The sequence below is a fragment of the Rhincodon typus genome, chromosome 2 (genome assembly GCF_021869965.1).
Source record: "Rhincodon typus isolate 14 chromosome 2, sRhiTyp1.1, whole genome shotgun sequence".
Classification (NCBI taxonomy): domain Eukaryota; kingdom Metazoa; phylum Chordata; class Chondrichthyes; order Orectolobiformes; family Rhincodontidae; genus Rhincodon; species Rhincodon typus.
The window spans coordinates 121,107,407-121,134,319 of NC_063333.1; the positions used below are offsets into that span (position 1 = coordinate 121,107,407).

Sequence of the window (26,913 nt, forward strand, 5' to 3'; positions counted from 1 at the left end):
CAGTAGATCACAGATTCTAACTATTTACTGTAAAAACTAAATTCCCCACATTACCTTTAGTTCCTTTGTTAGTCACGTTAAATCAGTGTCATCTTGTTCTTGACCCCTCTACCAATAAGACCATTTTCTCCCTATCTACTGTGTCAGAACCCTTCATTATTTTGACTACCTTTATCAAAGTTCCTGTCAACCTTCTCTCCTTTCAGTCCATCAGTCACTACTTTGGCAATCTGTTCACATATCTGAAGTCACTGAGAAACATTCTCACAGATCTTTTCTTCATCCTCTCTGATGTCTTCGCATCCTTAAAATGTGGTGCACGGATTAGAACAAGACTTCACCTGAAGCTGAACCATTTATTTTTGCAGGTTCACCATAATTTTGTCATTTTTGTATGTCATGTTTCCATCTGTAAAATCCAAGATCCCATATGCATAGTTAATTCGGTGCTCATGCTATCCCACCACTCTTTGATTTGTAAACATGTACTTCCAGATCTCTCTGTTCCTGCTGCACCCTTTTTAGAATTGTATCCATTGGCCCAGATTTTTAGAGAGTCATGGAGACTTCATGATGTGTCCAAACTTGCACTTGAAACCTAGATCTGGAATTTCACATTTTTCCTTTTGCTGCTAGGGGAACAGGGTGGGATGTGCCTCACACATGAGGAAAACCTGAACTGAGCAGAGCCATTTAAACTCAGTTCAAACGGATTCCATTATTTCTGGAACCAGAGCCTTTGCTCACTGAATGAGAGTTACAGTATTGTAAAGTAGATGTACATGCTTGTAAAGAGCAGATGGGGTCTGTGAAGCTGTCATGTTATTTAGATGTCCAGCCTTTTAAAAATTGTGAACAAAAATGGTTGCTCATATCGAAGTGTTGAAAAATATTTGTGGTTATTAAGGACATAATCTTAAATGCAACCATTATAGCTTTATTTCTCTGATACTTTTTGCACAATCACAATCACATTAGTGAGTGGGGAGGTGAGAAACTTGAGCACTTGGCTGCCTCTGATTTGTGTCTGGGAGTGGTGCACCCTGCTATGTACCGCACTTGCCTATATCCCCCAGAATGAAGATTCAGCCATTTGTGGCACTTTTTCCCCAAGATGACTCCAGAAAGTTGGGAGATTTTCTGACTCGTCTTGCCTGATGAATGAAAATCAGACCTTTATTTTACACTGCTCCTCATCTCATTCTGCCTTTCAAAATCTTTCACTTCACATTTCCCTACATTCACTTTCACATGTCTACTTTGTCCACCAACCTGTCTGTGTTCTCATGAAGCCTCCTACTATTCATCTCACAGTTCACAGTACTTGCAAGAATTAAAATTGTGTACTGCACACCCAAACCTCGGGTATTAATATATATCAAGGAATACAGTGTTTTTACATGAATCCTTGTGGAATCCGATTGTATACTGTCCTTTAGGCTGCAAAACAACAGTTACCACAACTTTGTTTCTTGTTAACTTCATATCCACTGTCCCTTCACTGCAATGCATTTTGTAGATGGTACATGCTGCTGTCACTGTGTGTTGGTGGGTGGTGGGGGGAGTGAATGTTGAAAGTGATGGATGGGGCAGTAATTGAGCTGGCTTTGTTCTGGATGCTGTTGAACTTCTTGAGAGTTTTTGGAGCTGCACTCATCCTGAATAGTGATCAGCATTCCATCATATTCTTGATTTGTGTCTTATAGTTGATGTAAAGGCTGTGGGAGTTGGCAGGTACACCACACACACACACACACACACACACACACACACACACACACAGCCCCCCCAAGAATTCCGAGCCTCTGACCTGTTTTTTATAGTGACAATATTTGTTTAATGATCCATTTAACTTCTGGTCAATGCTAAATGACAGCATGTTGATTGTAGGGATTCAGCAATGGAAGTGCTTCTGAATATCATGGGGAGATAATTGAATTATTATTAATGATGATTATGGGGAGGCACTGGACTAGTAATCTGAAGGCCCAGGCCAACATTCTGGGGGCATAAGTTTAAACCTCATCATGGCAGATGGTGAAATTTGAATTCAATTTTAAAAAAACTGCATGTTAAAAAATGCTGGCATAATGGCAATCATGTACCACTGACAATTGCTGTAAGAGCCCATCTGGCTTCCTGGAAGGATATCTGCCTTCCTTACCTCATTACAGCAAAATGGTTGACTCTTAGCTGCCGTCTTGGCAACCAGGGATGAGTAATAAATATAGGCCTGGCCAGTGATGCCCACATCCCATCAACAAACTTTTAAAAAACATTTAGGGAAAAACAGCTTTGATCAATACTCTTATTTACCACTTTTCAACATTCTGTGCCTGCACAGGCGGCATCCACTAGCTGCAATGTATATCATATGCAAGATTTGCAGCAAGAACTTGCCAAGCCTCTTCAACAGCACATTGTAAACACATGATCTCTATCACGTAAGGGATAAAAGCATCAGGCACATGTTAACATCTACACATTCAAATTTCTCTCCAAATTATACACCATTCTTGGAACAAATTCCCTGTTCCCTTACCGAAGCTGGGTCAGAATCCTGGAACTTCTTCCCCAACACTACACTAGAAACTGTAGCATTTCAAGAAAGCAACTCACTTTCTCGTTCACTTGATATAACGGTGGATAATTGCTCTGAGTAGAATATAAATAGGAAAGTTTGACTGACCATTCTGACCTCTGCTCAGCCAAGGGAGAGCACACATGAAGCAGTGAACACTTGACTTGAAAATAACATGCATTTTTAACCTGAATTTTTATCTTTTTATTCAGGGTGCCAGGGATTACAATTGCCACCGACATTATCTGTGGTTTTCCAGGTGAGACAGAAGCTGACTTTCAAGAAACTCTGAAACTAATTCAGGAGTATAAATTTCCAAGTCTGTTCATCAATCAGTTCTATCCACGTCCGGGCACTCCAGCTGCAAAAATGGAACAAGTCCCAGCCCAAGTGGTGAGCTCTTTATTTATGCAAATTTTCAGTTTGTTTTAACTAAATACAATCAAATAATCCATGACCCAGTAGGTCTTTAAGAAAGCACTTCCAAGCTTGGTTACCATTTTGAGTGAGTTGTATGAGTCAGCCAACTGGGAGAAATAACAACAAAACCTGAAAATCACATCAAAAAAGATTATTTTGAGAATGGAAACTTTTCTCTTGAACTTGGCAATTTATACCCAAATCCCAAATGTGTGAACATTTTCACCATTCCAGATTTTTTTTACTGGAAAGTGCAGCTCATATTCTTAAATGATTACATCTTGGTATGACTTAACGATTTCTGCAACTAGCTATTCCTATGTTTAATACTAAGACTTGCTTTCCACATCAGTAAATTCACCCATGAATACTAATAAGGTAAATGATTGAGAATCAAAATGACAATTAAACAGTTGAACTTCATTCTGTCAATATTTCTGTTTGTAACTCCTGCCTTAAACACTGCTGCAATGAACGGGAACTGAGTGTACTTTTGCACAGCTCAGTAGTACTGTAAGGATCCACAAACTTCAATTTGTATTTTGCATACAGTAACAGCTTTGTTTAAAGCTTCCTTCAGAAGCCAGTCAAAAAAAAGTGCAATTCTGAGGATGTTCTGCATTCTTCTCCCCCATTAATCAGTGATCTATAAATAGTACAGCTTCTATACAAAACAATGTATCAAAGTACAGCAAAAGGTTCCTTGTCTTATTCTTCATCAAAAGAATTTAACAGCACAGTCGGTGTAAGCTATTATCTTAAAGAAAGATGGGATAAAGTTGTATTGATACTTTATTTGGCAGGTAACACGCAGCATTGGTACTTGATAAATTCCAGTGCCGTTTGACTTGTGCGTGCTGAAATGGGCAAACACATGTCTTTGCATCTTATCAGCGCACAGTGAAACGGGAGATCCTTATACACTGACAAATTAGAGCAAGCAGGCCCTCGAAGAAACCCATGCCTGTTGATACCTGCCAAACCATTTAACTAACATCATTTTAAGTTTACAAGGTGACCACAGGATGTAGGAGCACAAATAGGCCATTCAACCCATTGAGTCTGTCCCACCATTCAATGAGTTTCATGGCTGATCTGATAATCCTCGACTCTACTTCTTGCCCTTTCCTGAGTACTTCAATATCTGTACTATAACCATTCAATGAATTTTCAAAATAATTAGAGATGGAGCAAAATGCAAAGTCCTTCATGAATAGTGTCTATAATAAGAAATTGTATTGCAAATGTAAAAGTGGGTATGCAAAGGAACAGAATGTGGGTAAATCTGTTCCATAAGTTTCAATCTGGATAAGATGATGACCTATCTTAGGAAACCTTATTCCTGGCTACTTATATTCCAGATGGTCCTTTTAATAACTTAATCCAGTCAGCCTACAGAATCTGTAACAGATTTCTTGTCAGATAAGATGACGTTTTAATAATGTGAGATAAATGTCCTGATCTGAAGGAGGGTTTAATGCAGCAAAGAAAAGTATTGCATCTCAAGCAGTGTCAATGTAAATGTTTATATTGACAATGATGCAGAGCATGTGGATTTTTTTTGTTTGGTATTGTATCATCCTTCAGAAGGCTTTAAAAATAGTTGTTGTACAGTGTTGACTTGATTAAGACCACTTGCAGCTTGAAACTTCTGTTTCACTAAGCTGATCCAATCTGTACTTTTTGATGTATTTGCCCCGATGTTCTCCTGTGTCTTTAAAGAAATTTTGTCAAATAAGTCCATGTGGATGACACAATGATGCAAAACAATAACGTAATCAAACCGATTATTTACCAGCTGAACTCAGAGATTGATTAATCCAAATAATAGTCTAGCAGATGTCTAGTTATTTAATCTGAATTTTCAGGTAAATATGTTGCAAATCATTTCAATGCTTTGATTTGTAAATGAAAACATTGCTGTATCAGGTTACTTCATATGGCATGGTGTGCATTATGAAAGATGCGCATTGATAGCATTTTCCAAGAATTCATCTGGGCCAAGGGGAGGGATCATACAGCTCTGTGGTGGTGTCAATTGGTTTATTAGGTTGTGGATAGTGTTGCTAGCTGATTTCTCATTCTCTGTGTCATGCTTTCATTCCTGGGCATGGTTTAGGCTGTGGATAAGAACTGAATTGTGTCAACTGAGCCTCCTGCAAAGATTGTGTTCTAAAATAACCATTTTAACGGCAACAAATTACTGTGGGTTAGTGCAAACTTCCATATGGTCTCAAAGGGTAAAGCTATTTCATATTGGATGAATTATGTATACAGACAGGACTTGTAATGTTATATATCATCTATCAAATGTCAGTAAACTGAAACCAGTAGGTATGTGAGAGAGCTAGCATTTTGTTAATGATGGGTGAATATAATTTCTTACTTGAAAAGAATACGATGCAAAAAAGTAGATTTTTCAAAGCAACTTTAAATAAAACTAAAATATACAAAGAACAAAGAAAACTACAGCACAGAAACAGGCCCTTCGGCCCACCAAGCCTGCGTCGATCCAGATCCTCTATCTAAACCTGTCGCCTATTTTCCAAGGATCTGTATCCCTCTGCTCCCTGCCCATTCATGTATCTGTTTAGATACATCTTGAATGACACTATCGTGCCCGCCTCTACCACCTCCGCTGGCACTGCGTTCCAGGCACCCACCACCCTCTGCGTAAAGAACTTTCCACGCATATCTCCCTTAAACATTTCCCCTCTCACCTTGAAATCGTGACCCCTAGTAATTGAGTCCCCCACTCTGGGGCAAAAGCCTCTTGCTATCCACCCTGTCTATACCTCTCATGATTTTGTAGACCTCAATCAGGTCCCCCCTCAACCTCCGTCTTTCTAATGTAAATAATCCTAATCTACTCAACCTCTCTTCATATGTCAACATCTATGCAGAATTAAACTGATAATCTTTGAACTATGTTCTTTTAAACATAAGATGGCAATGAACTGAATGTGCAAAATTTAAACTGTGAAATCTTTATGAGAAACTGCAGCCTAACAGTGGTTTGAATCCATTGAGAGTTATACAGTGGGATGGCACCCAAATATGCTAATGCAAATTACCAGTTTGTTTCCACATTACAAATAGGAATATTTTGCCCTTGGGATGATAAGTTAATGGAAATGTTTAAGCTGTTTGATTTGCTTCAACTGCATTTTCTTTTCCCGGTGCATAATGTTCTTAACAGGAAAAAAAATACAGGTTTTATAGAAAATTATACTTTGACATTGTATTCACACCATATGTTCATATTGGTCTAAAGTAATTTCAGTTTCACAACAGTGATGATTTGTGGAGTACATGTTGGTTTTGATGAAGCAAACTGGCTTTGAAACCAAATGAAGAGTTAGTACCTATTTCAGAAATCCTGTTTTGATCCCATGCCTTGTGTGACGATACTGTCACTTCAAAAAGGTTATTTTGTCCTGGAATTTTTTGAAGAGAGATTGTAAAGACTACAGGAGAAGGCTTAAGTCAACAATCAGAGGAGGCCCTTAGGTTTTTTTTTTCAAAACAGTTGTAACATTGGAAGGGGAATGGCCAGTTCTCACAAATCCAAACTTTCTAGTTTTTTTTAGCTGTAGCAGTCAGTAACTGTTTGGGTTGCCGAAGAGTTGGAGTTTCAGTGAAGTGATTCCAAGCTGCTACATTCTCTGAAATCTCTCTTGATGTTGTTTCCTTCTGGATTGGAAAATTGCCTGTAAGAATATGTGTCTGATTTACTTTCTTGCCAAAGTATGTGTCTATGTTACTATATTAGAACAGTTAATTAATAATGGGTACTGTATCTATTATTCGGTTACGTTTTCCAATAGTTAAGTTATTCGAAATTCCTCTTCCTTTTGTATTGTGCTTAACATCAAGTGGTTTGACCAGTTTCATCACATCTGGAATAAGCATTTCACATCTACCTTTAAAATAAGAAAAAGTTAAGGTCTAGGCTACCTTAAAATATTTTGAAGAGGTCTGGTCTGGTTCACAACACTTATCAGGTCCTGATGTCAGGTTCAAGCCATTGTAGGAGACCACATCTTCTTTTCTATTTTTGGACAGTGTTTTGAAAATGAGAAAAATGCACACAGCTTTTAAAAGGGGAGAATGTACAAGGAGTTGTCTGCAACTTGGTAAAATAACTGCACATGAGCCAATGTTATATTTTGGCAACATTGGTACCATCAGGAGGTTCAGGAGAACACGTGTGACAATATTATGCCTTTAAGAGATGTGTTCTGTCCTGTTTCTCTTGCAGAGGGTTTTGTTGTAGTGGTGCCAAGGTGTCTCCTCCCAACGGGCAGTTTGTAAATAGCTTTCGGTTTCTCATTGAGTGTGTTTTTAAAGTAAACAGTCATGAGTGGGCAGGGTCATGCTCACACAGATCCTGAGGACATGGTTTTGTTTTCAGTAGGTTTTTTTTGTTAGCTGCTGCATCAGACAGCTAAAGGTCTCTCTGCTGCTAAATTGAAGACTTAGACAGAGAGTTTTCCTCCTAGAAATCAAAAGGGGCAGATTGTTTCTTTCTGCTGGACTGGAAAGAGACAGCACATGAAAGTAATAATGTGTTTCATTTTGCCAAAAGGTATGTTTATGGATGCTACCTGTATTGGAGCAGTTGATTATTAGTGGTTAAATAATACATTGTCTTGTTAAGTATATCAATAGTGTAAAGTTATACGATTCTTTGTTTTGTTGCATTTTAATTGCATTGTAATAATTAAGTGTGTTTTGATTAAAGCTTAGTGGTGGACCAATGCAAGAACTGTCCTTTTGTGTTTTAACAGGAATGGCATTGCCTTAGCAACTGAAGTGAATCATGAAATTAGATTCTATGTTTTGATCATCAAAAATACTGAATGATGGCTGCTGAATTAGTAACAAAATCCAACTAGTTCATTGATGTTCATCAGGGAAGAAAGCCTTCCATCTCTATGATCTATCCTTCATAATTCCAATCCATCTGTACCGACAGCAAGAGTGGCAGCAAATGCTACCTTGCCTGTATTTCCACATTACAATAACAATATGAAAAATATCTATAGTTGAGAATTCAAATGGTTCTTATCATTGACAGAATTCTGAGGTTATAGTTTTTCTAAAGAAGGAGGAAGTCGTTTGAAAATTTCACCTTTAGGAAATGTAACTGCCATAAAAATGCTGGAGAAATGTTTCTATGGGCAATAAATATTGAATTAGTGACAAATTTCTGGAGAGTTACGGTCCATTTTACACCATCTGTGTCAAAGATTGGAAGTGATATTGAATAAATGCATCACTTCGTAAACAAACTACAAAGATTCACAAAGCACTGGAGACTTTGAAAACCCAAAAGCTCTAATTCTGTGAAAAAATGAAACTTGAAGCCTGACAATAAATGTGCTCAAAATTTCTGATGTTAAATGAAGGGAATTGGAGAATCAAAGCCTTAAACAAAAGGCAGCATCTTAGAGAACTGTGGCTGACAGAGACTGTGGTGAGAAATGTGGGTGAATCACGTGAGAAGTTCTGCAAGTCCTTTCTCAACATTCAAAGCAACTCAGTGCATTTTAAAACAGAGTTCTAGATATCAGGGCAAAATTGTCTCCATGGAGTGGCAGGATCATATTAAGGGGGATTATTGTTTGTTCACAGCCTCATTAACAATGCATGTAGCCTTATCATTATTCTACCACCACAAGGAAACTTGGTGTCGACAGTCCCCAGCATGAAAGTCAGAATATGTATCTGCTGATCGCAACTTGCCACTTGGTCCTCTGGGCCACTGTCTTAGACACCCAATCAATAATGTTTCAAGGCACAATCTAGGTATCAGCTACACGTACTCCACATCCGTGGATGCTGGCATCCAGGAGTCACAGCAAGCTGCCGCGGAAACCAAGAATCATTCAACTCTAGCAGAGGTCGCAGCTACAGGGTCCCATGGGATGTATCAGGGCCACGGGAGGGGGCAGACTGTTTCATCCTCAGATCTGTTTTCTTGGGATGAATGAGGTGCTGCATTGATAAAGGCGCTGGAAGTTGAGGAGAATTGTGTTGGAACTGTGCCAGCTGTTCAATTGGAACCTGGTGGCCATGAAGGTGACAGCTACTTGCTTCTATGCAACTGGCTCCTTCTTGGGAGTGACAAGTGACCTGCGTGAAATCTCTCTGTCATCCATCTTCCCAATGAATTAGGATAGGACAGTGACTGATGCCATTTGTACAAGATCACATTGATTCATTTTGTTTCTCCATGCCAAGGTCAGTGCTGTTGTAGGATTTGGAAAATATAGCTGGTTTTCCATAAGTGCAAAGTGCCATCAGCTGCACACATCACAATGAGAGGGCCATATCTCAACACTGCAATGATCATCAATAGGAAGGGGTTCCACTCCATTTATGATCAGGTGATGTGCAATCACCAGTTCCACTTCTGGGAGGTGTGTCCCATTGGGTAGTTATTGTAGCTGCCCTGGAAGCTGCTATAACTTCCGCATCATCGGGCACTGTCATAAACCTGGCGTGTTTGAGGATTCAGATGCTTGACAAAGCTTGTTATGGTGGGGGCAAGACAGTGCAACCTTGGCTGATAACATAATTGCTCAACCCCCTAACTCTTGCAGAGCACAGATAAAATCTCACCTATGCTTCGACTAGGGCTACTGAAGATGCTGCTCACCTACTTGGCCTGGACTTGGGGTGTTTGCCATCTACTCTAGACAGAGTGTGACGCATCATTTTAGTGTGCTGTGCTCTGCACAATTGGAGCAGGCAATGAGCTAGATGCTGAGGAACTAACTGAACAGGTACAGTCATCCAAGGATGAAGACACTGACTTGGGAGAAGCTCTCCTTGTGCACAAAATAGCCAGATAGAACTTGTTTGACATCCAGTTCCTGTAGATGAGAGCTGAGTGCAGCAGGTAGTCATCAGCTACAATGACACATTTTCATTTGTATTGCAGGGGTGAACTGCAGCCCCTTAGTTTTGTTTGTGTTGACATTTGATGACTGCAAATAAAAGGTAATCTTTTTGAAATGTCCAAAACTTGCCTGTCTGAGATGGTCGACCAGCGTACAATGACGAGATCTTAGTCTGCATTCAGTATTGGCTAAACAGCAGTAATTATTTATGGAGGCGGTCAGCTGGGATGTAGCTGTGAGACCTGGTAAATAGACAGCAAGTGGGGTAAGAAAGTGGAACTGCATATTCCAGGAGGTATCAGTCATGCAACTATGTGCTGTGAAAAGTGTGTGTTGGGGGCTACTGTGCTATTATTTTCCCATTGAAGGATAACTCTGCAACACCAATGCTCCACCTGGTGTATGGCCAGAATTTATAAATGGCAGTGGCAGAAGGGATGCCAGTCTAATACAGGACATTAGCCAATGGCAAATTCATCCAGCGAAATGGTAGAATTAGGCTAGCACAGGACTTGAAGGGCACCATAGGAGCGTGGTAGGAAGTTAGTGAGAAACATTTAAGATGGGTTGGAAAGAAATCTCGCTAGACCTCATAGAGAGAAATCCTCAGTGAAACACAAGGAAATTGACACTTAGCCAAAATAATGTGAAGATTCAGCCCAAGTATTTTAAAACAAAATATTCTGAAGAAATATTCAGCAGCTTTAAATTAATATTTTTCCTTCTTTATCATTTTCAGTTGTCATACACACAAGTAATAGAGCAACGAGTCAGCTAGCAAAGTTTTTAATTACCCTCTTGCCGTAAATCATTAAAACACCTAAGAGCGGCTCTTGAGTCTGAGTTGACCTGTTAAAATTAGGATATTAATTTCCCCTCTTGCTTCTTCAGGAGCACCCATTGTTAGCCTGCTACCTCTGACAGCAGAACCAGTGACAAGACGTTAATGTGTTGGAAGTTATGGTTACATGAACCTTCATCCCACCACTTATAGTATTATAGCGCAGCAATGATGCACTGTGCCACCTTAAATATTTTTATATATTTAAATCTATCTATCAATCACTGACAAATTTTGCAATTTGGGTTCCGTCACATGCTAATATTTAAGACTCAGTGCAAGCATGTTTAAATTTATTTTAATGACTTTGAACTTTCTCACCAACATAAACTAGTTTTAAAAGGTGCTACAGTTGACACCTCAAAGATTTCTCTGACAGATACATGAAATAAGGCAAAATTGTTCTAGGAACAATTATGTCATGTAATTGAATGTCATTACTGCTTTGTACTCAGTTAAGTGTTTTACACCTTAACATTTTTGTGTTGATTACAATGAAGACACATTATCCCTTTGAAGATATGCAGGCTGATTGATGGAAGAAAATAAAAAGTGTTCATCACTGCTTGATATTTAGCGTTGCACGTCCTGGCTTTCCATGAGTTTGACATACTCCTAAATGCTTCAAATAATAGCTGTAATCACATAATTGTTGACACTTCCAACAGGCGATTGATACTGCTATAGGGTACAACATAACAACAGTAAAGCATTTTACATACCTTCATTTTTGAAGTTGGTGTGTATAACAATTACATTTTGTTTTTGATTTGTCGTGATCTAAAGCTGTATTGTAAATTTGTTTATTCCATTCCTAATTTACATTTATATAGCTTGTGTTGAGTGTTGGAAAATATATAAAATACTTGTAACTTTGTCATTAGCCTTAATTTTAATGTTTATGCCAATCCCTCCGATCCTCCTCTATACCTTTTAAAGAGTAACTTTTTTCATTGGGGAACTATAAACTTTAAGATGATCATGTTATTTAATAATGAAGATGGTAGGTTCTAATGGAAGGATTGATTATTCAAAAACCAGTGAGCATTAAAATAAAACGTGAAAACTTGAATTTTGTTTAAATGCTAGGAAGTACTTTTTTCAGCCAATCATTGACCTTTAGATGAGCAAAACATTGAGTAATTTTCAATTTATAACAGTCCTTCAAAAGAAATAAGGGTAGGTTCCTGTTAGTGAAGGACATCTCTAAAGGTAGTGAACTCATTCACTCACCTCTTTCTCCACCGCCCCCCACCCCCCCACAACTCTTCTTTTAATTGTTAATTGTACCATTAATTAATTTACAAGTATTAGTAATCTGTTCCTCTTTAAGTTGAATCAGCATTCAAACAAACTGATAAACATCAGTACCTTGCTGTAGCTTTAAATTAAATCTCGTGTTCATAAGCCCCTGAAAGTTCTATGCTGTGTAGTGTAGTGCTGTCACATGCTGCTTCCTTGTTCGCTTTGGCTGCTACTACACTGAAAGCACACTTCTTAACAAAACCAAAACTTTCACCTGTGATAAAGATTGTCAGAGAAAGCCCTTCCCCAAATCTGTCGTCTTACATGCTGTGATGATTTAATAGATACTCTATTAATATTTGAAGGCAATTTCAGTGGAGAACATCTTGGTTATATCAGGTCAGTTTCACTTTAGTCAAAAAGGAACTTGTGAGATGAGCATTTACAAGTAATGTGAAGTATATTCAAATACATTGGCTTTAAATCTGTCGGTACATTTATATTCTACAGTTCATATACATATGATATTGTCGATTGTCAGAAAAACCCATCTGGTTTGCTAATGTCCTTCAGGAAAGGAAATCTGCCATTCTTACCTCGTCTGCCCTACATGTGACTCCAGATCCACAGCAATTTTGCTGAATCTCACTTGCCCTCTGAAATGGCCTAGGAAGCCATTCAGTTATACCAGTTGTGACAAAGTCTCAAAGAAATGAAACTGGACGGATCACTTGGCTTCGATCTAGGAACCAGAAAAGACAATGGCAGAAACAGCCCTATCGAACCTGCACAGTCGTCCTTACTAAAAATTGGTGGCCAGTGCCAAAATTGGGAGAGATACCACCATCACCATCCTTGGATATATCCTCTCCCACTGGCAGGACAGACCCAGCAGAGGTGGTGGCACATTGGTAAACAGTTGGGAGGGAGTTGCCTTGGAAGTCCTTAACAACTCCGGACCTGATGAAGTTTTGTGGCTTCAGGTTAAATGTGGGCAAGGAAACCTTCTCCTGATTACTGTCTCCCTCAGCTGATGAATCGGTATTCCTCCATGTTGAACAACACCTGGAGCAAACAGTGAAGATGGCCACGGCACAAAATATATTCTGGATGGGGGATTTCAATGTCCACCACCAAGAGTGGCTCAGCAGCAGTACTACAGATCAAGCTGTTCGGTTCCTAAAAGACTTAACTGCTAGACTAGGTTTGCGGCAGGTGGTGATAGAACCAACAAGAGGGAAGAACATACTTGACCTCATCCTTCTCAATCTGCCAGCAGCACATTCATCTGTCCATGACAGTATTGGTAAGAGCAACCACCGCACAGTCGTTGTGGAGATGAAGTGTCACCTTCACATTGAGAACAACCTCCATCATGTTGTGTGATACTATCACTGTGCTAAGTGGGACAAACTTCAAGCAGATCTAATAACTCAAGACTGAGAATCCATGAGTTGCTGTGGGCCATCAACAGCATCAGAATTGTACTTCACAATCTGAAACCTTATGGCCCGGCATAAACCCCACTCAACCATTACCATCAAAGCAGCAGATCAATCCTGATTCAATGGATAGTGCAGGAGGGCGTGCCGGGAGCAACACCAGGCACGCTTGAAGATGAGGTATCAACCTGGTGAAGTCACCAAACAGGACTCCTTGCATGCCAAAGAACATGAGCAGTAAGCAATAGACAGAGCTAAGCAATCCCACAACCAATAGATCAGAACTAAGCTCTTCAGACCTGCCATATCCAGTTGTGAATGGTGGTGGCTTCACGCATATCCCCATCCTCAGCGATGGAAGAGCCCAGCACATCAGAGCGCTTTTGCAGCAATCTTAAGCCAGAAGTGCCATGTGGATGATCCATCTCGGCCTCCTTTTGTGTCCCCAGCATTTCAGATGCCAGTCTTCAGCCACTTTGATTCACTCCATGTGATATCAAGAAACGACTGGAGAGACTGGATGCTGCAAACGTTATGGGCCCTCACATTCCAGCAATAGTACTGAAGGCTTGTGCTCCAGAACTTCCCGCTCCCCTAGCCAAGCAATTCCAGTCCAGTTACATCCTGGCAATGTGAAAAATTGCCCTGGTATGTTCTGTACATAAAAAGCAGGACAAATACAATCAGGCCAATTACCTGCCCCATTAGTCTACTTTTGATCATCAGTAAAGTGATGGAAGGTGTCATCGGTAGTGCTATCAAGCAGCACCTGCTGAGCAATAACCTGTTCATTGACGCCCAGTTTGGGTTCCACCAGGGAAACTGATCTCCTGACTTCATTAAAGCCTTGTTCAAACATGGACAAAACAGCTGAATTCCAAAGATGAGGTGAGAGTGACAGCCCTTGATATCAAGGCAAATGTGGTATCAAGTAGCCCTAGCAAAACTGGTATCGGGGGCAAACGCTCCGGTGGTTGGAGTCATACCTGACACATAGATGGTTGTGGTTGTGGGAGGTCAATCATCTCAGCTCCAGGACATCTCTGCAGGAGTTCTTCAGGGTAGTGTCCTTGGCCCAACCATCTTCAACTTTTTCATCAAAGACTTTCCCTCCATCATAAGGTCAGAAGTGGGGACGTTCGCTGATGATTGCACAATGTTCAGCACCATTCATGACTCCTCAGAGACTGAAGCAGTCCATGTTCACATGCAGCAAGATCTGGACAATATCCAGGCTTGGGCTGACAAGTGGCAAGTGACATTCGCGCCACACAAATGCCAGGCTATGACCGTCACCAATGAGACAATCTAACCATCACCTCTTGACATTCAGTGGTGTTACCATCACTGAATCCCCCACTACCAACATCCTGGGTGTTACCATTGACCAGAAACTCAACTGGACTCACCAATAAACACAGTGGCTACAAGAGCAGGCCAGAAGCGAGGAATACTGCGGCAGGTAACTCACCTTATGACTCCTAAAAGCCTGTCCGCCATCTACAAGGCACGAGTCAGGAGTGTGATGGAATACTCCCCACTTGCCTGGATGAGTGCAGGCCAACAACACTCAAGAAGCTTGAAACCATCCAGGAGAAAGCAGCCCGCTTGATTGACACTACGTCTACAAGCATTCACTCCCTCCACCACCGACGCTCAATAGCAGCAGTGTGTACTATCTGCAAGATGCACTGCAGAAATTCACCAAAGATCCTCAGACAGCACCTTCCAAACTCACGACCACTTCCATCTAAAAGGACAAGGACATCAGACATATGGGAATACCACCACCTCCAAGTTCCCCTCCAAGTCACTCACCATCTTGATTTGGAAATATATCACCGTTCCTTTACTATCGCTGGATCAAAAACTTGGAATTCCCTCCCTAATACTGTTGTGGGTCAACCCACAAAAGGAGGACTGCAGCGGTTCAAGAAGGCAGCTCAGCACTACCTTCTCAAGGGCCACTAGGGATGGGCAAGAAATGCTGGCCAGCCAGCAACGCCCACATCCCACAAATGAATAGAAAAAACAACATCAGTCAAGCTCTTATTCCAAGGTTTATTTTATATGCCAATTTTTAATGTACATTTGATTAGGAAGTCATTTTTCAGTTCTGAAGATATTATGAGGACATTTATTCTGGATTTAAAGCCTCCATTTGGTATCTTCTTGTTAGTTTTAAATATAACTATTAGATCTTGCATCTCTTTGTTTTCAAAGTTATGATGAAAGAACAGGTGAGTGATAATCAAATGTGGTATTCCTGGAAAGTTGTCAATCTTGAACGTAGAAAGTGAGGCACCTGTCCAGAAACATTTAAAGAAGTGTTTTTAATTGGTACCTGAAAAAGCTCAACTTTTCTTACCTGCTCCAGCTAGATGAACAAATTGATATAATAGAGGTACTTGAACTGTGATATTGATGACTGCAGCCAAGGTGTTGCACCTTAACTTGCCAGGCTAAACATATGTGCAGGGATTGAGACAGACCTGACCTTCATACACCAGTCAGCATTTACACCCACATTGTGAGTGAAAATGCATAAGCAGTAATGATTCCAACATCTTTGAGGGGAAAGGTTCATTCTCGCAATTGTTGTTTTGAGGAAGATGTTTTGTCATTCAAGGCTCGGAGGTGTACAGTGGCAGTTCACATGCCCACTCTCATAGTTCAATAGTCTTCTGATAAAAGCTGCAGAAAATGCTGCCTCTTGCAGATTCAGCTCTGTCTCGAGGTTGTTCGAACATTTTCGGGAACGTAGCAGCTATGCACATTGCTGGCTATCATGAGCAACTTCACTGTAGAGCATTGAGATATGACATGCTGACTGAAACTTTGAGAGCTACCAATTCTTAGCACACTGCAATGTTAGTTTATGTTAGCAATGTTACTGCTATTCGATCTATTCCTCAAGAACTGTCGATGTGACGACCGCCTTATTTTCTCTGCCTCCCCTTACCCATTCAAACCTATCTCCCTCTGAACTCACTGCACTCCATGCTTTCAGATCCAACCCTGACTTTGTAATCAAGCCAGCTGACAAAGATTTTTGGTATACTGACAACATTACAGAGGTTGAGCACCAGTTCTCGGACACCTCCTTCTATCTCTCTCAGACTATCACCCCACCATTGGATCTCCCCCTCTTCCATCGCCAAGCTCATAGTCCCTCAACCCCACATCGCCTGCTTCTGCCACCAGCTCAAAATCCACAAACAAGTCTGCCTGGGCAAACCCATTGTTTCTGGCTGCTCCTGCCCCACAGAACTTAGCTCTTCCTACCGCGACTTGATTTTTTTCTCTAACTTGCTCAGTCCTTCCCCACTTAGATCCACAATTCTTCAGACTCTCTATATCAGTTTCAGAATTTCCAGTTCAAGGGCTCCAGCTGCCTCCCCTTCACCATGGACATGCAATCTCTTTACATGTTCATTCCCCATCAGGATGGGCTTATGTTTCTCCTTTTCTTCCTGGAAAAAATGTCTGAACCGTCCCCATCCACCACCACCACCATCCTCCACCTATCTGAGTTCATCCTCACTTTGAACTTCTCCTTTAACTCTTCTTACTCTTTTCAGACGAATGGAATGGCCATGGCTACCTGCATGGGCCCCAGTTATGCCTTTTTTTTGGGATACATAGAACAGGCCTTCTTTTTAATTCATTCATGAGGTCTGGGCATAGCTGGCTAGGCCATCATTTATTGCCCAACCCTAATTGGCCAGAAAGCAGTTAAATGTCAACCATATAGCTGTGGGTGTGGAGTTATATGTAGACCAGACCAGGGAAGGCAGCAGATTTCCTTCCCTGAAGGACATAGTGAACCAGATGGGTTTTTCCGACAATCAACAATGATTTCATAATCATCAATAGATTCTTAATTTTAGGTTCTTTTTATTGAACTCAAATTCACCGTCTGCCATGGCAGGATTTGAGCCCAAGTTCCCAGAACATTAGCGGAGTTTTTGGATTAATAGTCTAGTGATAATACCAATATGCCATTGCCTCCCCATCTTGTTCCAATCCTACTCAGGTCCTCCTCACAACTCTTTCTCCAGTATATCAATGACATCATCGGTGCTCTTCCCCCTGTCATCCAGAAGTGGAAAAGCTCATCAATTTCTCTTACAAATTCTACCCTGTTCTCACTTCCACCTGGTCCATCTCTGACTCCTCCACTTGCTTCCTCGACCTCTCTGTTTCCATTTCTGAGGATATGCAGGCCACCACTATCCACTACAAAACCACTGACTCCCACGGATACCTGGACTATACATCTTCACGCCCTGCTTCCCGTAAAGACTCCACTCCATTCTCCTAGTTCCTCCATCTTCATGGCATCTGTTCCAATGATGCCAGCTTCCAAAAGGAGCCCCTGAAATGTTCTCCTTTTTCCTCACCCGAGGATTTCCCAACACCATGGTTGACAGGACCCTCAGCCATGTCCAAACCATCTCCTGCACATCTGCCCTCACACCTTCTGTTCCCTCCTACAACACGAGTAGAGTTTCCCCAGTCCTCAGTTACCACCCCTCAAGCATCCACATCCAAAGGATCAGGAGGTTCCGTTTCTGCCACCTCCAGCAGGATGCCACCATTAGTCCACATATTCCCCTCTCCTCCCTTGTCAGTCTTCTGCAGGGACTGTTCCCTCCAGGACACCTTGGTCCACTCTTCCTCCGCTCCCGATATCACCCCATGGCATCTTTCTATGCAGTCACCTAAGATGTAACACCTGCCCATTTACTTCCTCCCACCTCACAATCCCAGGCCCCAACACACCTTCCAAGTGAAACAGCAGTTTTCCTGCACTTCATTCAATCTGGTCTCCTGTATTCAACCTAGTGTCTTCTACACTGGAGAAATGAGACACAAACTGGGCAACTGCTTTGCAGAGCCACCTACATTCTGTCCTCCAAAATGGCCCTGAGCTTCCAGTTGCCTGCCACTTCAACACAGTACCACGCTCCCCGGCCAACTCTTCTGCTTGGGGTTTGCTGCAATGCTCCGGCAAAGCTCAGTGCAAGATGAAAGAACAGCATTTCATTTTTCACTTGGGTTCGTTGCAGCCTTCAGGACTCGATATTGAGTTCAATCATTTTAGTTCCTGAGCGCACACTTCGATGTCTTTCCCCAAATGCCCACATATCAGGTCTTGGCATCACATGGGTTACTATTATAACCAACCCATTGTCAGCTACTAATGGTCCACATTATCAGTTTTTCTTTCTCCCATGTGACCATTTCCCATCACTTTGCGCAACTGCTGTTCTCTTTCTGGACTCCATCTCAATCTATTGTTTACTCTTCCCCCCACCCCATCTTCAGCTACGATCAGTTCTGAAGTGTTAACTCTGCTCTCTTTCTACAGATGCTGCTTGACCTGCTGATTTTCTCTAGCAATTTACTGTTTTTGTTTAAAATTTCCAGCATCTGCAGGGTTTTTTTTTAAATGTTAGTTTGTTGCTTATTGGCCACTGCATGGAAACAATAGCGAGATTCTGAGCTCACTGTTTAAACCTTAAGAGGAATTTTTTTAAAAAGTTTGGATTTTTTCTTTATGTCAAGATTCTGAATTTTTTCCCTCTCATTATATTTTCCCAGTTTTCTCATAATTGCCTGTTTTGCTCAAGGAAGCAGAAAATTCTGCCCATTGTTTCTGACATTTAAGGAAACATGATAATCAATTCCTTAAAATCACTGATATCTGGAGCAGCATTTCAGCACTACAATTGAGTTGATGATTATAGAATAGCAAATCCATAAAGATTGACAATGCTTGCAGTTTCATGTCTTAACTGGAAATGTGTCTGGGTGAACACTGGATCAAGAACAACTATGATGCCAACCCAGCTTGGCAAACCTGCCTGCTCTTGCTATCTGGGTTCCAAAATGGTAAATGGCAACTTGAGAGACGCTGGCCATGTGTCGAACCAAATCCCAGTAGAGAGTAAGTCAGTCAGCCAGAATCTTTGGGAGAGTCTGGAAAAAAATGGAAGGGGGAATTTTGCAATCCATGAGTGTGACCATTCAGGGTCAACGTCACAGTTGTTCATGCAAAGGTCAAGAGAAATTTGGAACACTGTCTTCCAAAAATTTGCTGAAGCTAGGTTCATTGAAAATTTCAGGACAGAGATTATAGATATTTCCTCAGGCAAGGTTTATTAAGGGTCTTGGAACCAAGTCAGCCAACCTGAAGCTTTAATACAACTGATTGGCTGAACAGTCTATGGGTGCAGAATTTTTTAACAGTGACATTTCAGCTAACCAGATCGTGTGCACAAACCTATTGCATAAAAGAACAGAGCTGCAGTGCACTCATAGCTACTTTTGACTTTATTTTATCTGTGCAAAACTCATGCTCCAAGTTTTCAAAAAGTAAACTTACTTTGAAACTACAGGCATAAACAGATGCTTTTTGAGTGGTTCAGTGCATGTGTTTTTTTTTAATAAATGATAATGTACTAAGAATGTGTTAATTGACAGCATATTTCCTTTTTAATTGTGCTATTCTGGACAATAAAGCAATAATTTGCAAGTGAAGCTCCTGTTTTTAAAAAATGGAAGGAAGGATTTGAAAATTTAAAACTAAATATAAATGTTCAAAAAAGAGAGAATGTGTTAATTTTGCTTTCACTTCTACGGCAGAACTTCTACAACAGCTGTTCATTTTTCGAAGCCAGAATCAATGGCATATAGCAAATCCTGCCATTTTACTGCAATATATATTTACAATTTGGGAATGATTTATCTCCGAGATGAGAGACTCCTGGGTTTGCATGTTTTGGCTGCAAATTTGAGTTTATTTTTCACTTACTGTTGAAGAATCAATGTCAGCATTTTAAAGTTGTCTGTAGAAGATTTAATTTTACCACTGTTCCATAAGATGGAATTTTAAACTCCAGTATATTTAGGCACAGCATTTTTTCTTATGGTAACCAAATAGCCCGACATCTAATTCAATAATATGTCATAAAGTGCTACTAAACTGTTGAATGTGGGATTGTTGCATACAGTCTGGAATATAGTATTGTTAACATGCAGGAGTAGTTTTTCAAAGTAATAAGTGTGTATTCACAATTGTTAAAACCTAAATTCTGCCTATCTAGATCACTTGTTAATTTGATTTGGAGACCCTCAAACATGGTGGGCAAGTTCAGACCCTCATGACAAAAAGTAAATTAATTCTGAGAAATGTTTTATTCAGTCAGAAAATGAGAAAAAGGGCACATCTTACTTTGTCTTTCCTCAGTAAATATTATTTTGCTTTCTCAAATAAGCCAAGTGAGGAGTGTTGGAACTTAGAAGTTTTTACAGAAAAACTAAAGTTGGAATTTTCTCCTTGTTGTGGCATGAGCAGTGGCGAAAAGTTGGTAAAATATGGAGAGAATGAGAAAACTAGAATCTCAACATCATGAAAAATTTTTGCAGTATTCCCCTTGAAGCTTAAATTTGACTTTAGAATCTCGCCATTGAGCAGTGACTTTATTACCGTGCATTTGTATCTCATTAATATTCCAACTCTCATTTATTTGCCACTTCGAATTCTCTCCATCCCCAAGAAACTAGATGGCACAAATTCCCATCCACAGTAATGTCCCTACATGCTCCATGGAAACTGTTTTCCTTCCTCACCATCCTCCTTGACCATCCAATTAGGCAAGTCAGCATCGACAAACCAACATCCTTATGCCTGCTGTCTGACCGACATGCTTAGTGCTGCAGCCTTTCAATGCTTTACTTTGGAGCTGGGTACACCTATGACTTGCATACTTCTGCCATTCACATTGCATGCAGGGCTAACATGCATCTGCAAAGGATGCATCTTAGGTCTCTTAGCTTACTTTCTTAGCTCTCAAGTCACTTTCCTTACTTGGCGGCTGCCAGTCTTTTAATAGTTTATGTTGCTTGTGTATGCACTGAATTCAGCACTGACTTACCAGCTGCCAGTCTCTGCAGTTTGCTTTTTATTGTACGAGGTTTTCAGTGCTGAGTTATAGGCTGCTAATGCTGTTGCTTGCATTACTTTTTGCAAATCTTTGCTGATGCCACCAATCCACTTATAAATGCTCACTTCCCAATTATTTTCATTCTGTGCATGCATAATAAAAAAGCCATTTTTCTTTTAAATTTGCTTGATGCTTTACTGCATGTATCAATCTATACTTTGATTAATATTTTTCATTTTAGGGTGTTTACTGTCTTTATCTTGTAAAATTGGATATATTTACAAAGCTACAAATATCCTAATTTGTGGCTTACTTCAATACATACTACACTAAACAAGCTACTATTTCAGCTGAAAATCCTCTCAATCATTTTATGTCAACTGATAATCACTTTTGGCCATTTCATGCTGCTTTCAGCCATAGCCAGCCCCAAGAAGGATAGTGTGGGTAATCAAAAACTGCAAAAGCTCTTGGTCAAGAAGGATGAGTGACTTATGTTTTTTATAAAGGATGTGACTTTTATGAGAGCCATTTTGGTACGATAGCAGAGACAAAGCTTCATTGGAGAGATTTAAGCATTGTACCATTATTGAAGGATTTGAGGAATTATTTTTTCCTTATCAACAAGAGTGCATGAATTGTTGAAAATGAAATGTAGAAATTATATATTACTTTCACTGGTGTGCTATTGTTTAGTTGGATGGTTTTTAAATACCATCAAAGCTAACCTTGATGGTGTGAGGCATGCACTGGCTGGGATAAGCGGCCAAGGATACTTAAGGGGTTATCGGTGGATAGACAATGGCAAACATTTAAAGAACACATGGATGAACTTAACAATTGTACTTCCCTGCCTGGCATAAGTTTAAAACGGGGATGATGGTTCAACCATGGCTGACAAGGAAAATCAGGGTTAGTGTTAAAGCCAAGGAGGAGGCATATAAATTGATCAGAAAAAGCAGCAAACCTGAGGACAGGGAGAAATTTAAAATTCAGCAAAGGAGGACAAACGGTTTTATTCAGAAGAGGACAATAGAATACGAGAGTAAGCTTGCGGAAAACATAAAAACTGACTGCAAAAGCTTCTATAGATAGATATGTGAAGAGAAAAGGACTGGTGAAGACAAATGTGGTTCCCTTACAGTTAGAATCAGGTGAATTCATAGTGAACAACAAAGAGATGGCAAATCATTTGAATGAATACTTTGGATCTATCTTCACTAAGGAGGGCAGAAGTAACCTTCCGGAAGAGCTAGGGCACAGAGGGTCATGTATGAAGGAGGAATTGAAGGAAATCCTTATTAGTCAGCAAATGGTACTGGGGAAATTGATGGGATTAAGATCCGATAAGGTTCCCAGGGGCTGATGCTCTGCAGTGTATTTAAGGAAGTGACCCTCGAAGTACTGAATGCATTGGTGATCATTTTCCTGCATTCTGTAGACTCTGGAAGAATTCCATTGGACTGGAGGGTAGCTAATGTAACCTCACCTTTTAAAAAAGGAGGGAGAGTGAAAACGGGGAATTATAGGCTGATTAGCCTGACATCAGAGGTGGGCAAAATGCTGAAGATAATTTTTTTTTCTTTATTCATTCAAGGGATGAGGGCGTTGCTGACCAGGCAGCATTTATTGCCCATCCCTAATTGCCCAGAGGTCAGTTAAGAGTCAACCACATTGCTGTGGGTCTGGAATCACATGTAGGCCAGACCAGGTAAGGATGGCAGTTTCCTTCCATAAAGGACATTAGTGAATCAGATGGGTTTTTCCAACAATCGACAATGGATTCATGGTCATCATTAGGTTGTTAATTCCAGGTATTTAGTGAATTCAAATTCCACCATCTGCCGTGGCGGGATTTGAACCCAAGTCCCCAGAACATTATCTGGGTCTCTGGATTAACAGTCCAGCAATAATACCACTAGGCCATTGCCTCCCCCATTAAGGATGTAATAACTGAACATTTAGAAAGCAGTGACAGTATCAGTCCAAATCAGCATGGACTCACTAAAGGGAAATCATTCTTGGCAAATCTTCTGTAATTTTTTAAGGATGTGACTGGGAGAGTGGACAAGGTCGAATCAGTGGATGTTGTGAATCTGGACTTCCAAAAGGCTTTTGACAAGGTCCCACACAAGAGGTTAGAACCAAAACCAAAGCTCATGGTATCAGAGGTAATGTATTGACATGGATAGAGAACTGGTTGGCAGACAGGAAGCAGAGAGCTGGAATAATTGAGTCCTTTTAGTGGCAAGCAGTGACAAGTGGGGTACTGTAGGGTTCAGTGCTAGGACCCCAGCTGTTAACAGTATACATTAATGTTTTTGGACGAAGGCATTGAACACAATATCTCCAAATTTGCAGATGACACTAAGCTAGGTGGTAGTGTGTGCTGTGAGGAGGATGCTAAGAGGGTGCAGGGTGACTTGGACAGGCTGGCTGAATGGGCAAATACTTGGCAAATGCAATATAGTGTGGATAAATGTGAGGTTTACCACTTTGGTGGCAAAAACAGGTAGACAGATTATCATCTGAATGGTGAAAGTTAAGGAGACGGTGAGGTGCAACAAGACCTGGGTGTCATGGTGCAACAGTCACTGAAGGTTGGCATGCAGGTGCAGCTTGCGGTGAGGAAAGCTAATGTCATGCTGGCCTTCATAGTGAGAGGATTTGAGTATGGGAGTAAGGATGTTTTGCTGCTTTTACAAGGCCTTGGTGAGGCCATATCTTGAGTATTATGTGGAGTTTTGGTCTCCTATGTCTTAGGAAGGACATTCTTGCTGTTGGGGGAGTCCAGCAAAGGTTCACGAGGCTGATTCCTGGGATGGCAGGACTGACATATGAAGAAAGACTGGATTGACTGCGCTTGTACTCATTGGAATCTAGAAGAATGAGGGGGTATCTTGTAGAAAAAATAAAATCCTTATCGGACTGGATAGGCTAGGTGTGGGAAGAATTTTCCCAATGTTGTGCAAGTCCAGAACTAAGGGTCACAATCTAAGAATAAAGGGTAAACCATTCAGGACTGAGATGAGGAAGAATTTCTTCACTCGAGTTGTGTACCTGTGGAATTCTCTAGCACAGAAAGCTGTTGGGGCCACTTCGTTATGTATGTTCAAGAGGGAGCTGGACGTGGCCCTTGCAGCTAAAGTGATCAAACGGTATGGAAAGTGGGAGTGGGAAACTGAAATTGCATGATCATATTGAATGGTGGTGCAGGCTCAAAGGGCTGACTGGCCTATCCCTACTCCTATTTTCTATGTTTCTGTGTTTCTAAATATTGGCCATTTCTTTCTTTTCAGAAAAAACAGAGAACAAGGATGCTGTCCCAGCTATTTCAGTCCTATACTCCATATGACCATAAGGTAAAATGGCTACGATATGTGTTGTGGTATAGAATAAAGGCTTTCACGATTATGGCTTTTCACTATTTTAGTATTTTATTAAGTATTTGTAAAGTATAATGCACCATTCATAACAGATGTCGGATGCCTGAAAATAAAGATGAAATATAAGATTCCTAACTGTTGACTGCAGTACAGCAGACTTCAGCAAATTAAGTTGGAGAATAGAATTTTTGCAAATGGCCATTGATTGGTCGAAGTTAGAGCTGCTAAAATCAGTCATTTTTCATCAATTTTGAGGAATTAAAACTGTTAGTTTTTGTTTTAACCCATAGGGCTACCTCATTTTGTTGTATTAAAATTTTGGTGTTGATGTGTAGAGCTAATGTGATGAAGGTTTTAATTACTGTTATTATTTTGAAGCTGGAGTCCTAAATTGAACAGAATCATACATTGTTAGAAGTTTGATATCTAGGGAAAGGCAGGACTGAGGTTCATTTTTGAATTTTGTGAGGGTCATGTGAATGTTTAGAAATGCATTTTACATGCATTTAAATTAGGCTTTTTGAAAGGCCCTGGAGGTGAACAGTCCCGTGCTTTTACAAAATGAGTAAAAGAGAGGAATTATCCATGTGTGCAGTTAGTGTGTAGGTTTCTTTCAGATAGAGGCTAGTCATTCAGACGAGAGAAACCTGTAAGCACAGCAGTGCAGTTCATCAGTCTTCAGAACAATCAAGGCAAGAGAAAAAGAGTCCTGAGTGGTTCAAGGTCAGTAAAAGAAAGCTCCAGAAACAGAATGGTGTTGAAGATGAGTGTGATGAATTTGTGTTAAGAAATAGGTGAGTAGTTTGTTTAAGGGTCTCATGAAAAGACGTTAACTAAAGAAGACCACAATGCATGAATGCAGAGGTTTACTGGAAAAAGCCCAAGTACAATGGTGCCAAATGAACAATAAATTTCAAAATGAAATCAGGATGACCCTTCACAGAGTCATAGAGAGGCATAGAGTCATACAATACGGAAACAGATACTTCAGTCCAACCAGTCCATGCTGAACGTAATCCCAAACTACACTAGTCCCACCTGCCTGCTCCTGGGCCAGATCCCTCCAAAACTTTCCTATTCGTGTATCCATCCAAATGTTTGAATATCTGTAAAGTTGTTGTGAGGTTGAAGTCCAGTAGGCCAAAGATTTGTTCGTGTAGCATCACTTCAAAGGGGTACAGCATGCCCCTTGTAGAATCGACCAGAGCAGCTAACATCTCAGACTGCTACTTCTGCAGTCCACACAGGTTCCCGTAAAGGTAGCAACCGATGGTGCTGTCTATCCGTACAGAAATGATGTATTCTGCATGGCACTCCAAGTACAGAAAAAAAATGTTTGGCCCCAATTAATTTCCTCCTTTTACAAATATTTGTTCCCTTGTATTGGTGATATTTTTCTGCTTCTTCCCTGTGTGAAATTGGATACAAATTATTCAGTTAGAAAATCTGCTGTATCATTATTATCCATTATAGTCTCACCTCCATCAGTCTTTAACGGATCCATATTATTTCTTACTACTTTTTCTTTATATATTCCTCTTTCTCTTAATAATGATCTTATCAAATGGCAAAGCAGGTTTGAAGAGCCGAATAGGCCTACTCCCTCTGCTAATCCTTGTGTTCTTTTGTTTTAACTATGATTGCTTAACCACAAAATTGAGGATCATGCCTTAATATGGTGTGTTCTGGTTTTGTGTTATACCAAAATTATCTTTGAATATTTCTGCTATTATTCTCTGGTTTTAGCCATTAACAGTTCAGCATATTTATTTCTCTTGCCTTTAAAGGGAGTTACTTAAATTTAGAATCTGCAGATAGAAATGTTGTTTCGTTCCTCCTTAAACAAGTTAGACATCTCTGACCAGAATGTTATGAATGAATTTTCCCAGGTGTCCCACAATATCGAAGTGGTCAAATCAATACGAACACAAGCCAGTACCGATGCAAAACAGTCCCAACTTTATTAGGAGCAAAGTTACAATAACCTTTAATACTAAACATACTGTCTCTAATCCTAGAGATAGGAAGAACTGCAGATGCTGGAGTCAGAGCTAACACAGTTTGGAGCTGGAGGAACACAGCAGGCCAGGTAGCATCAGAGGAGCAGGAAAGTTGATGTTTCAGGTTGGGACCCTTCT

The 26,913-nt window shown here is 40.4% G+C and overlaps 1 protein-coding gene across 1 annotated transcript in view; it reads left to right on the forward strand.

Moving 5' to 3' along the window:
- LOC109911303 (threonylcarbamoyladenosine tRNA methylthiotransferase-like) overlaps positions 1-26,913 on the forward strand; it is a 401,376-nt gene that overhangs the window by 254,353 nt on the left and 120,110 nt on the right. Inside the window, exons 5-6 of the mRNA XM_048608917.1 lie at positions 2,794-2,974; positions 24,689-24,751. Of these exons, the coding sequence (XP_048464874.1) occupies positions 2,794-2,974; positions 24,689-24,751 (244 nt within the window). The remainder of the gene's footprint in view (positions 1-2,793; positions 2,975-24,688; positions 24,752-26,913) is intronic.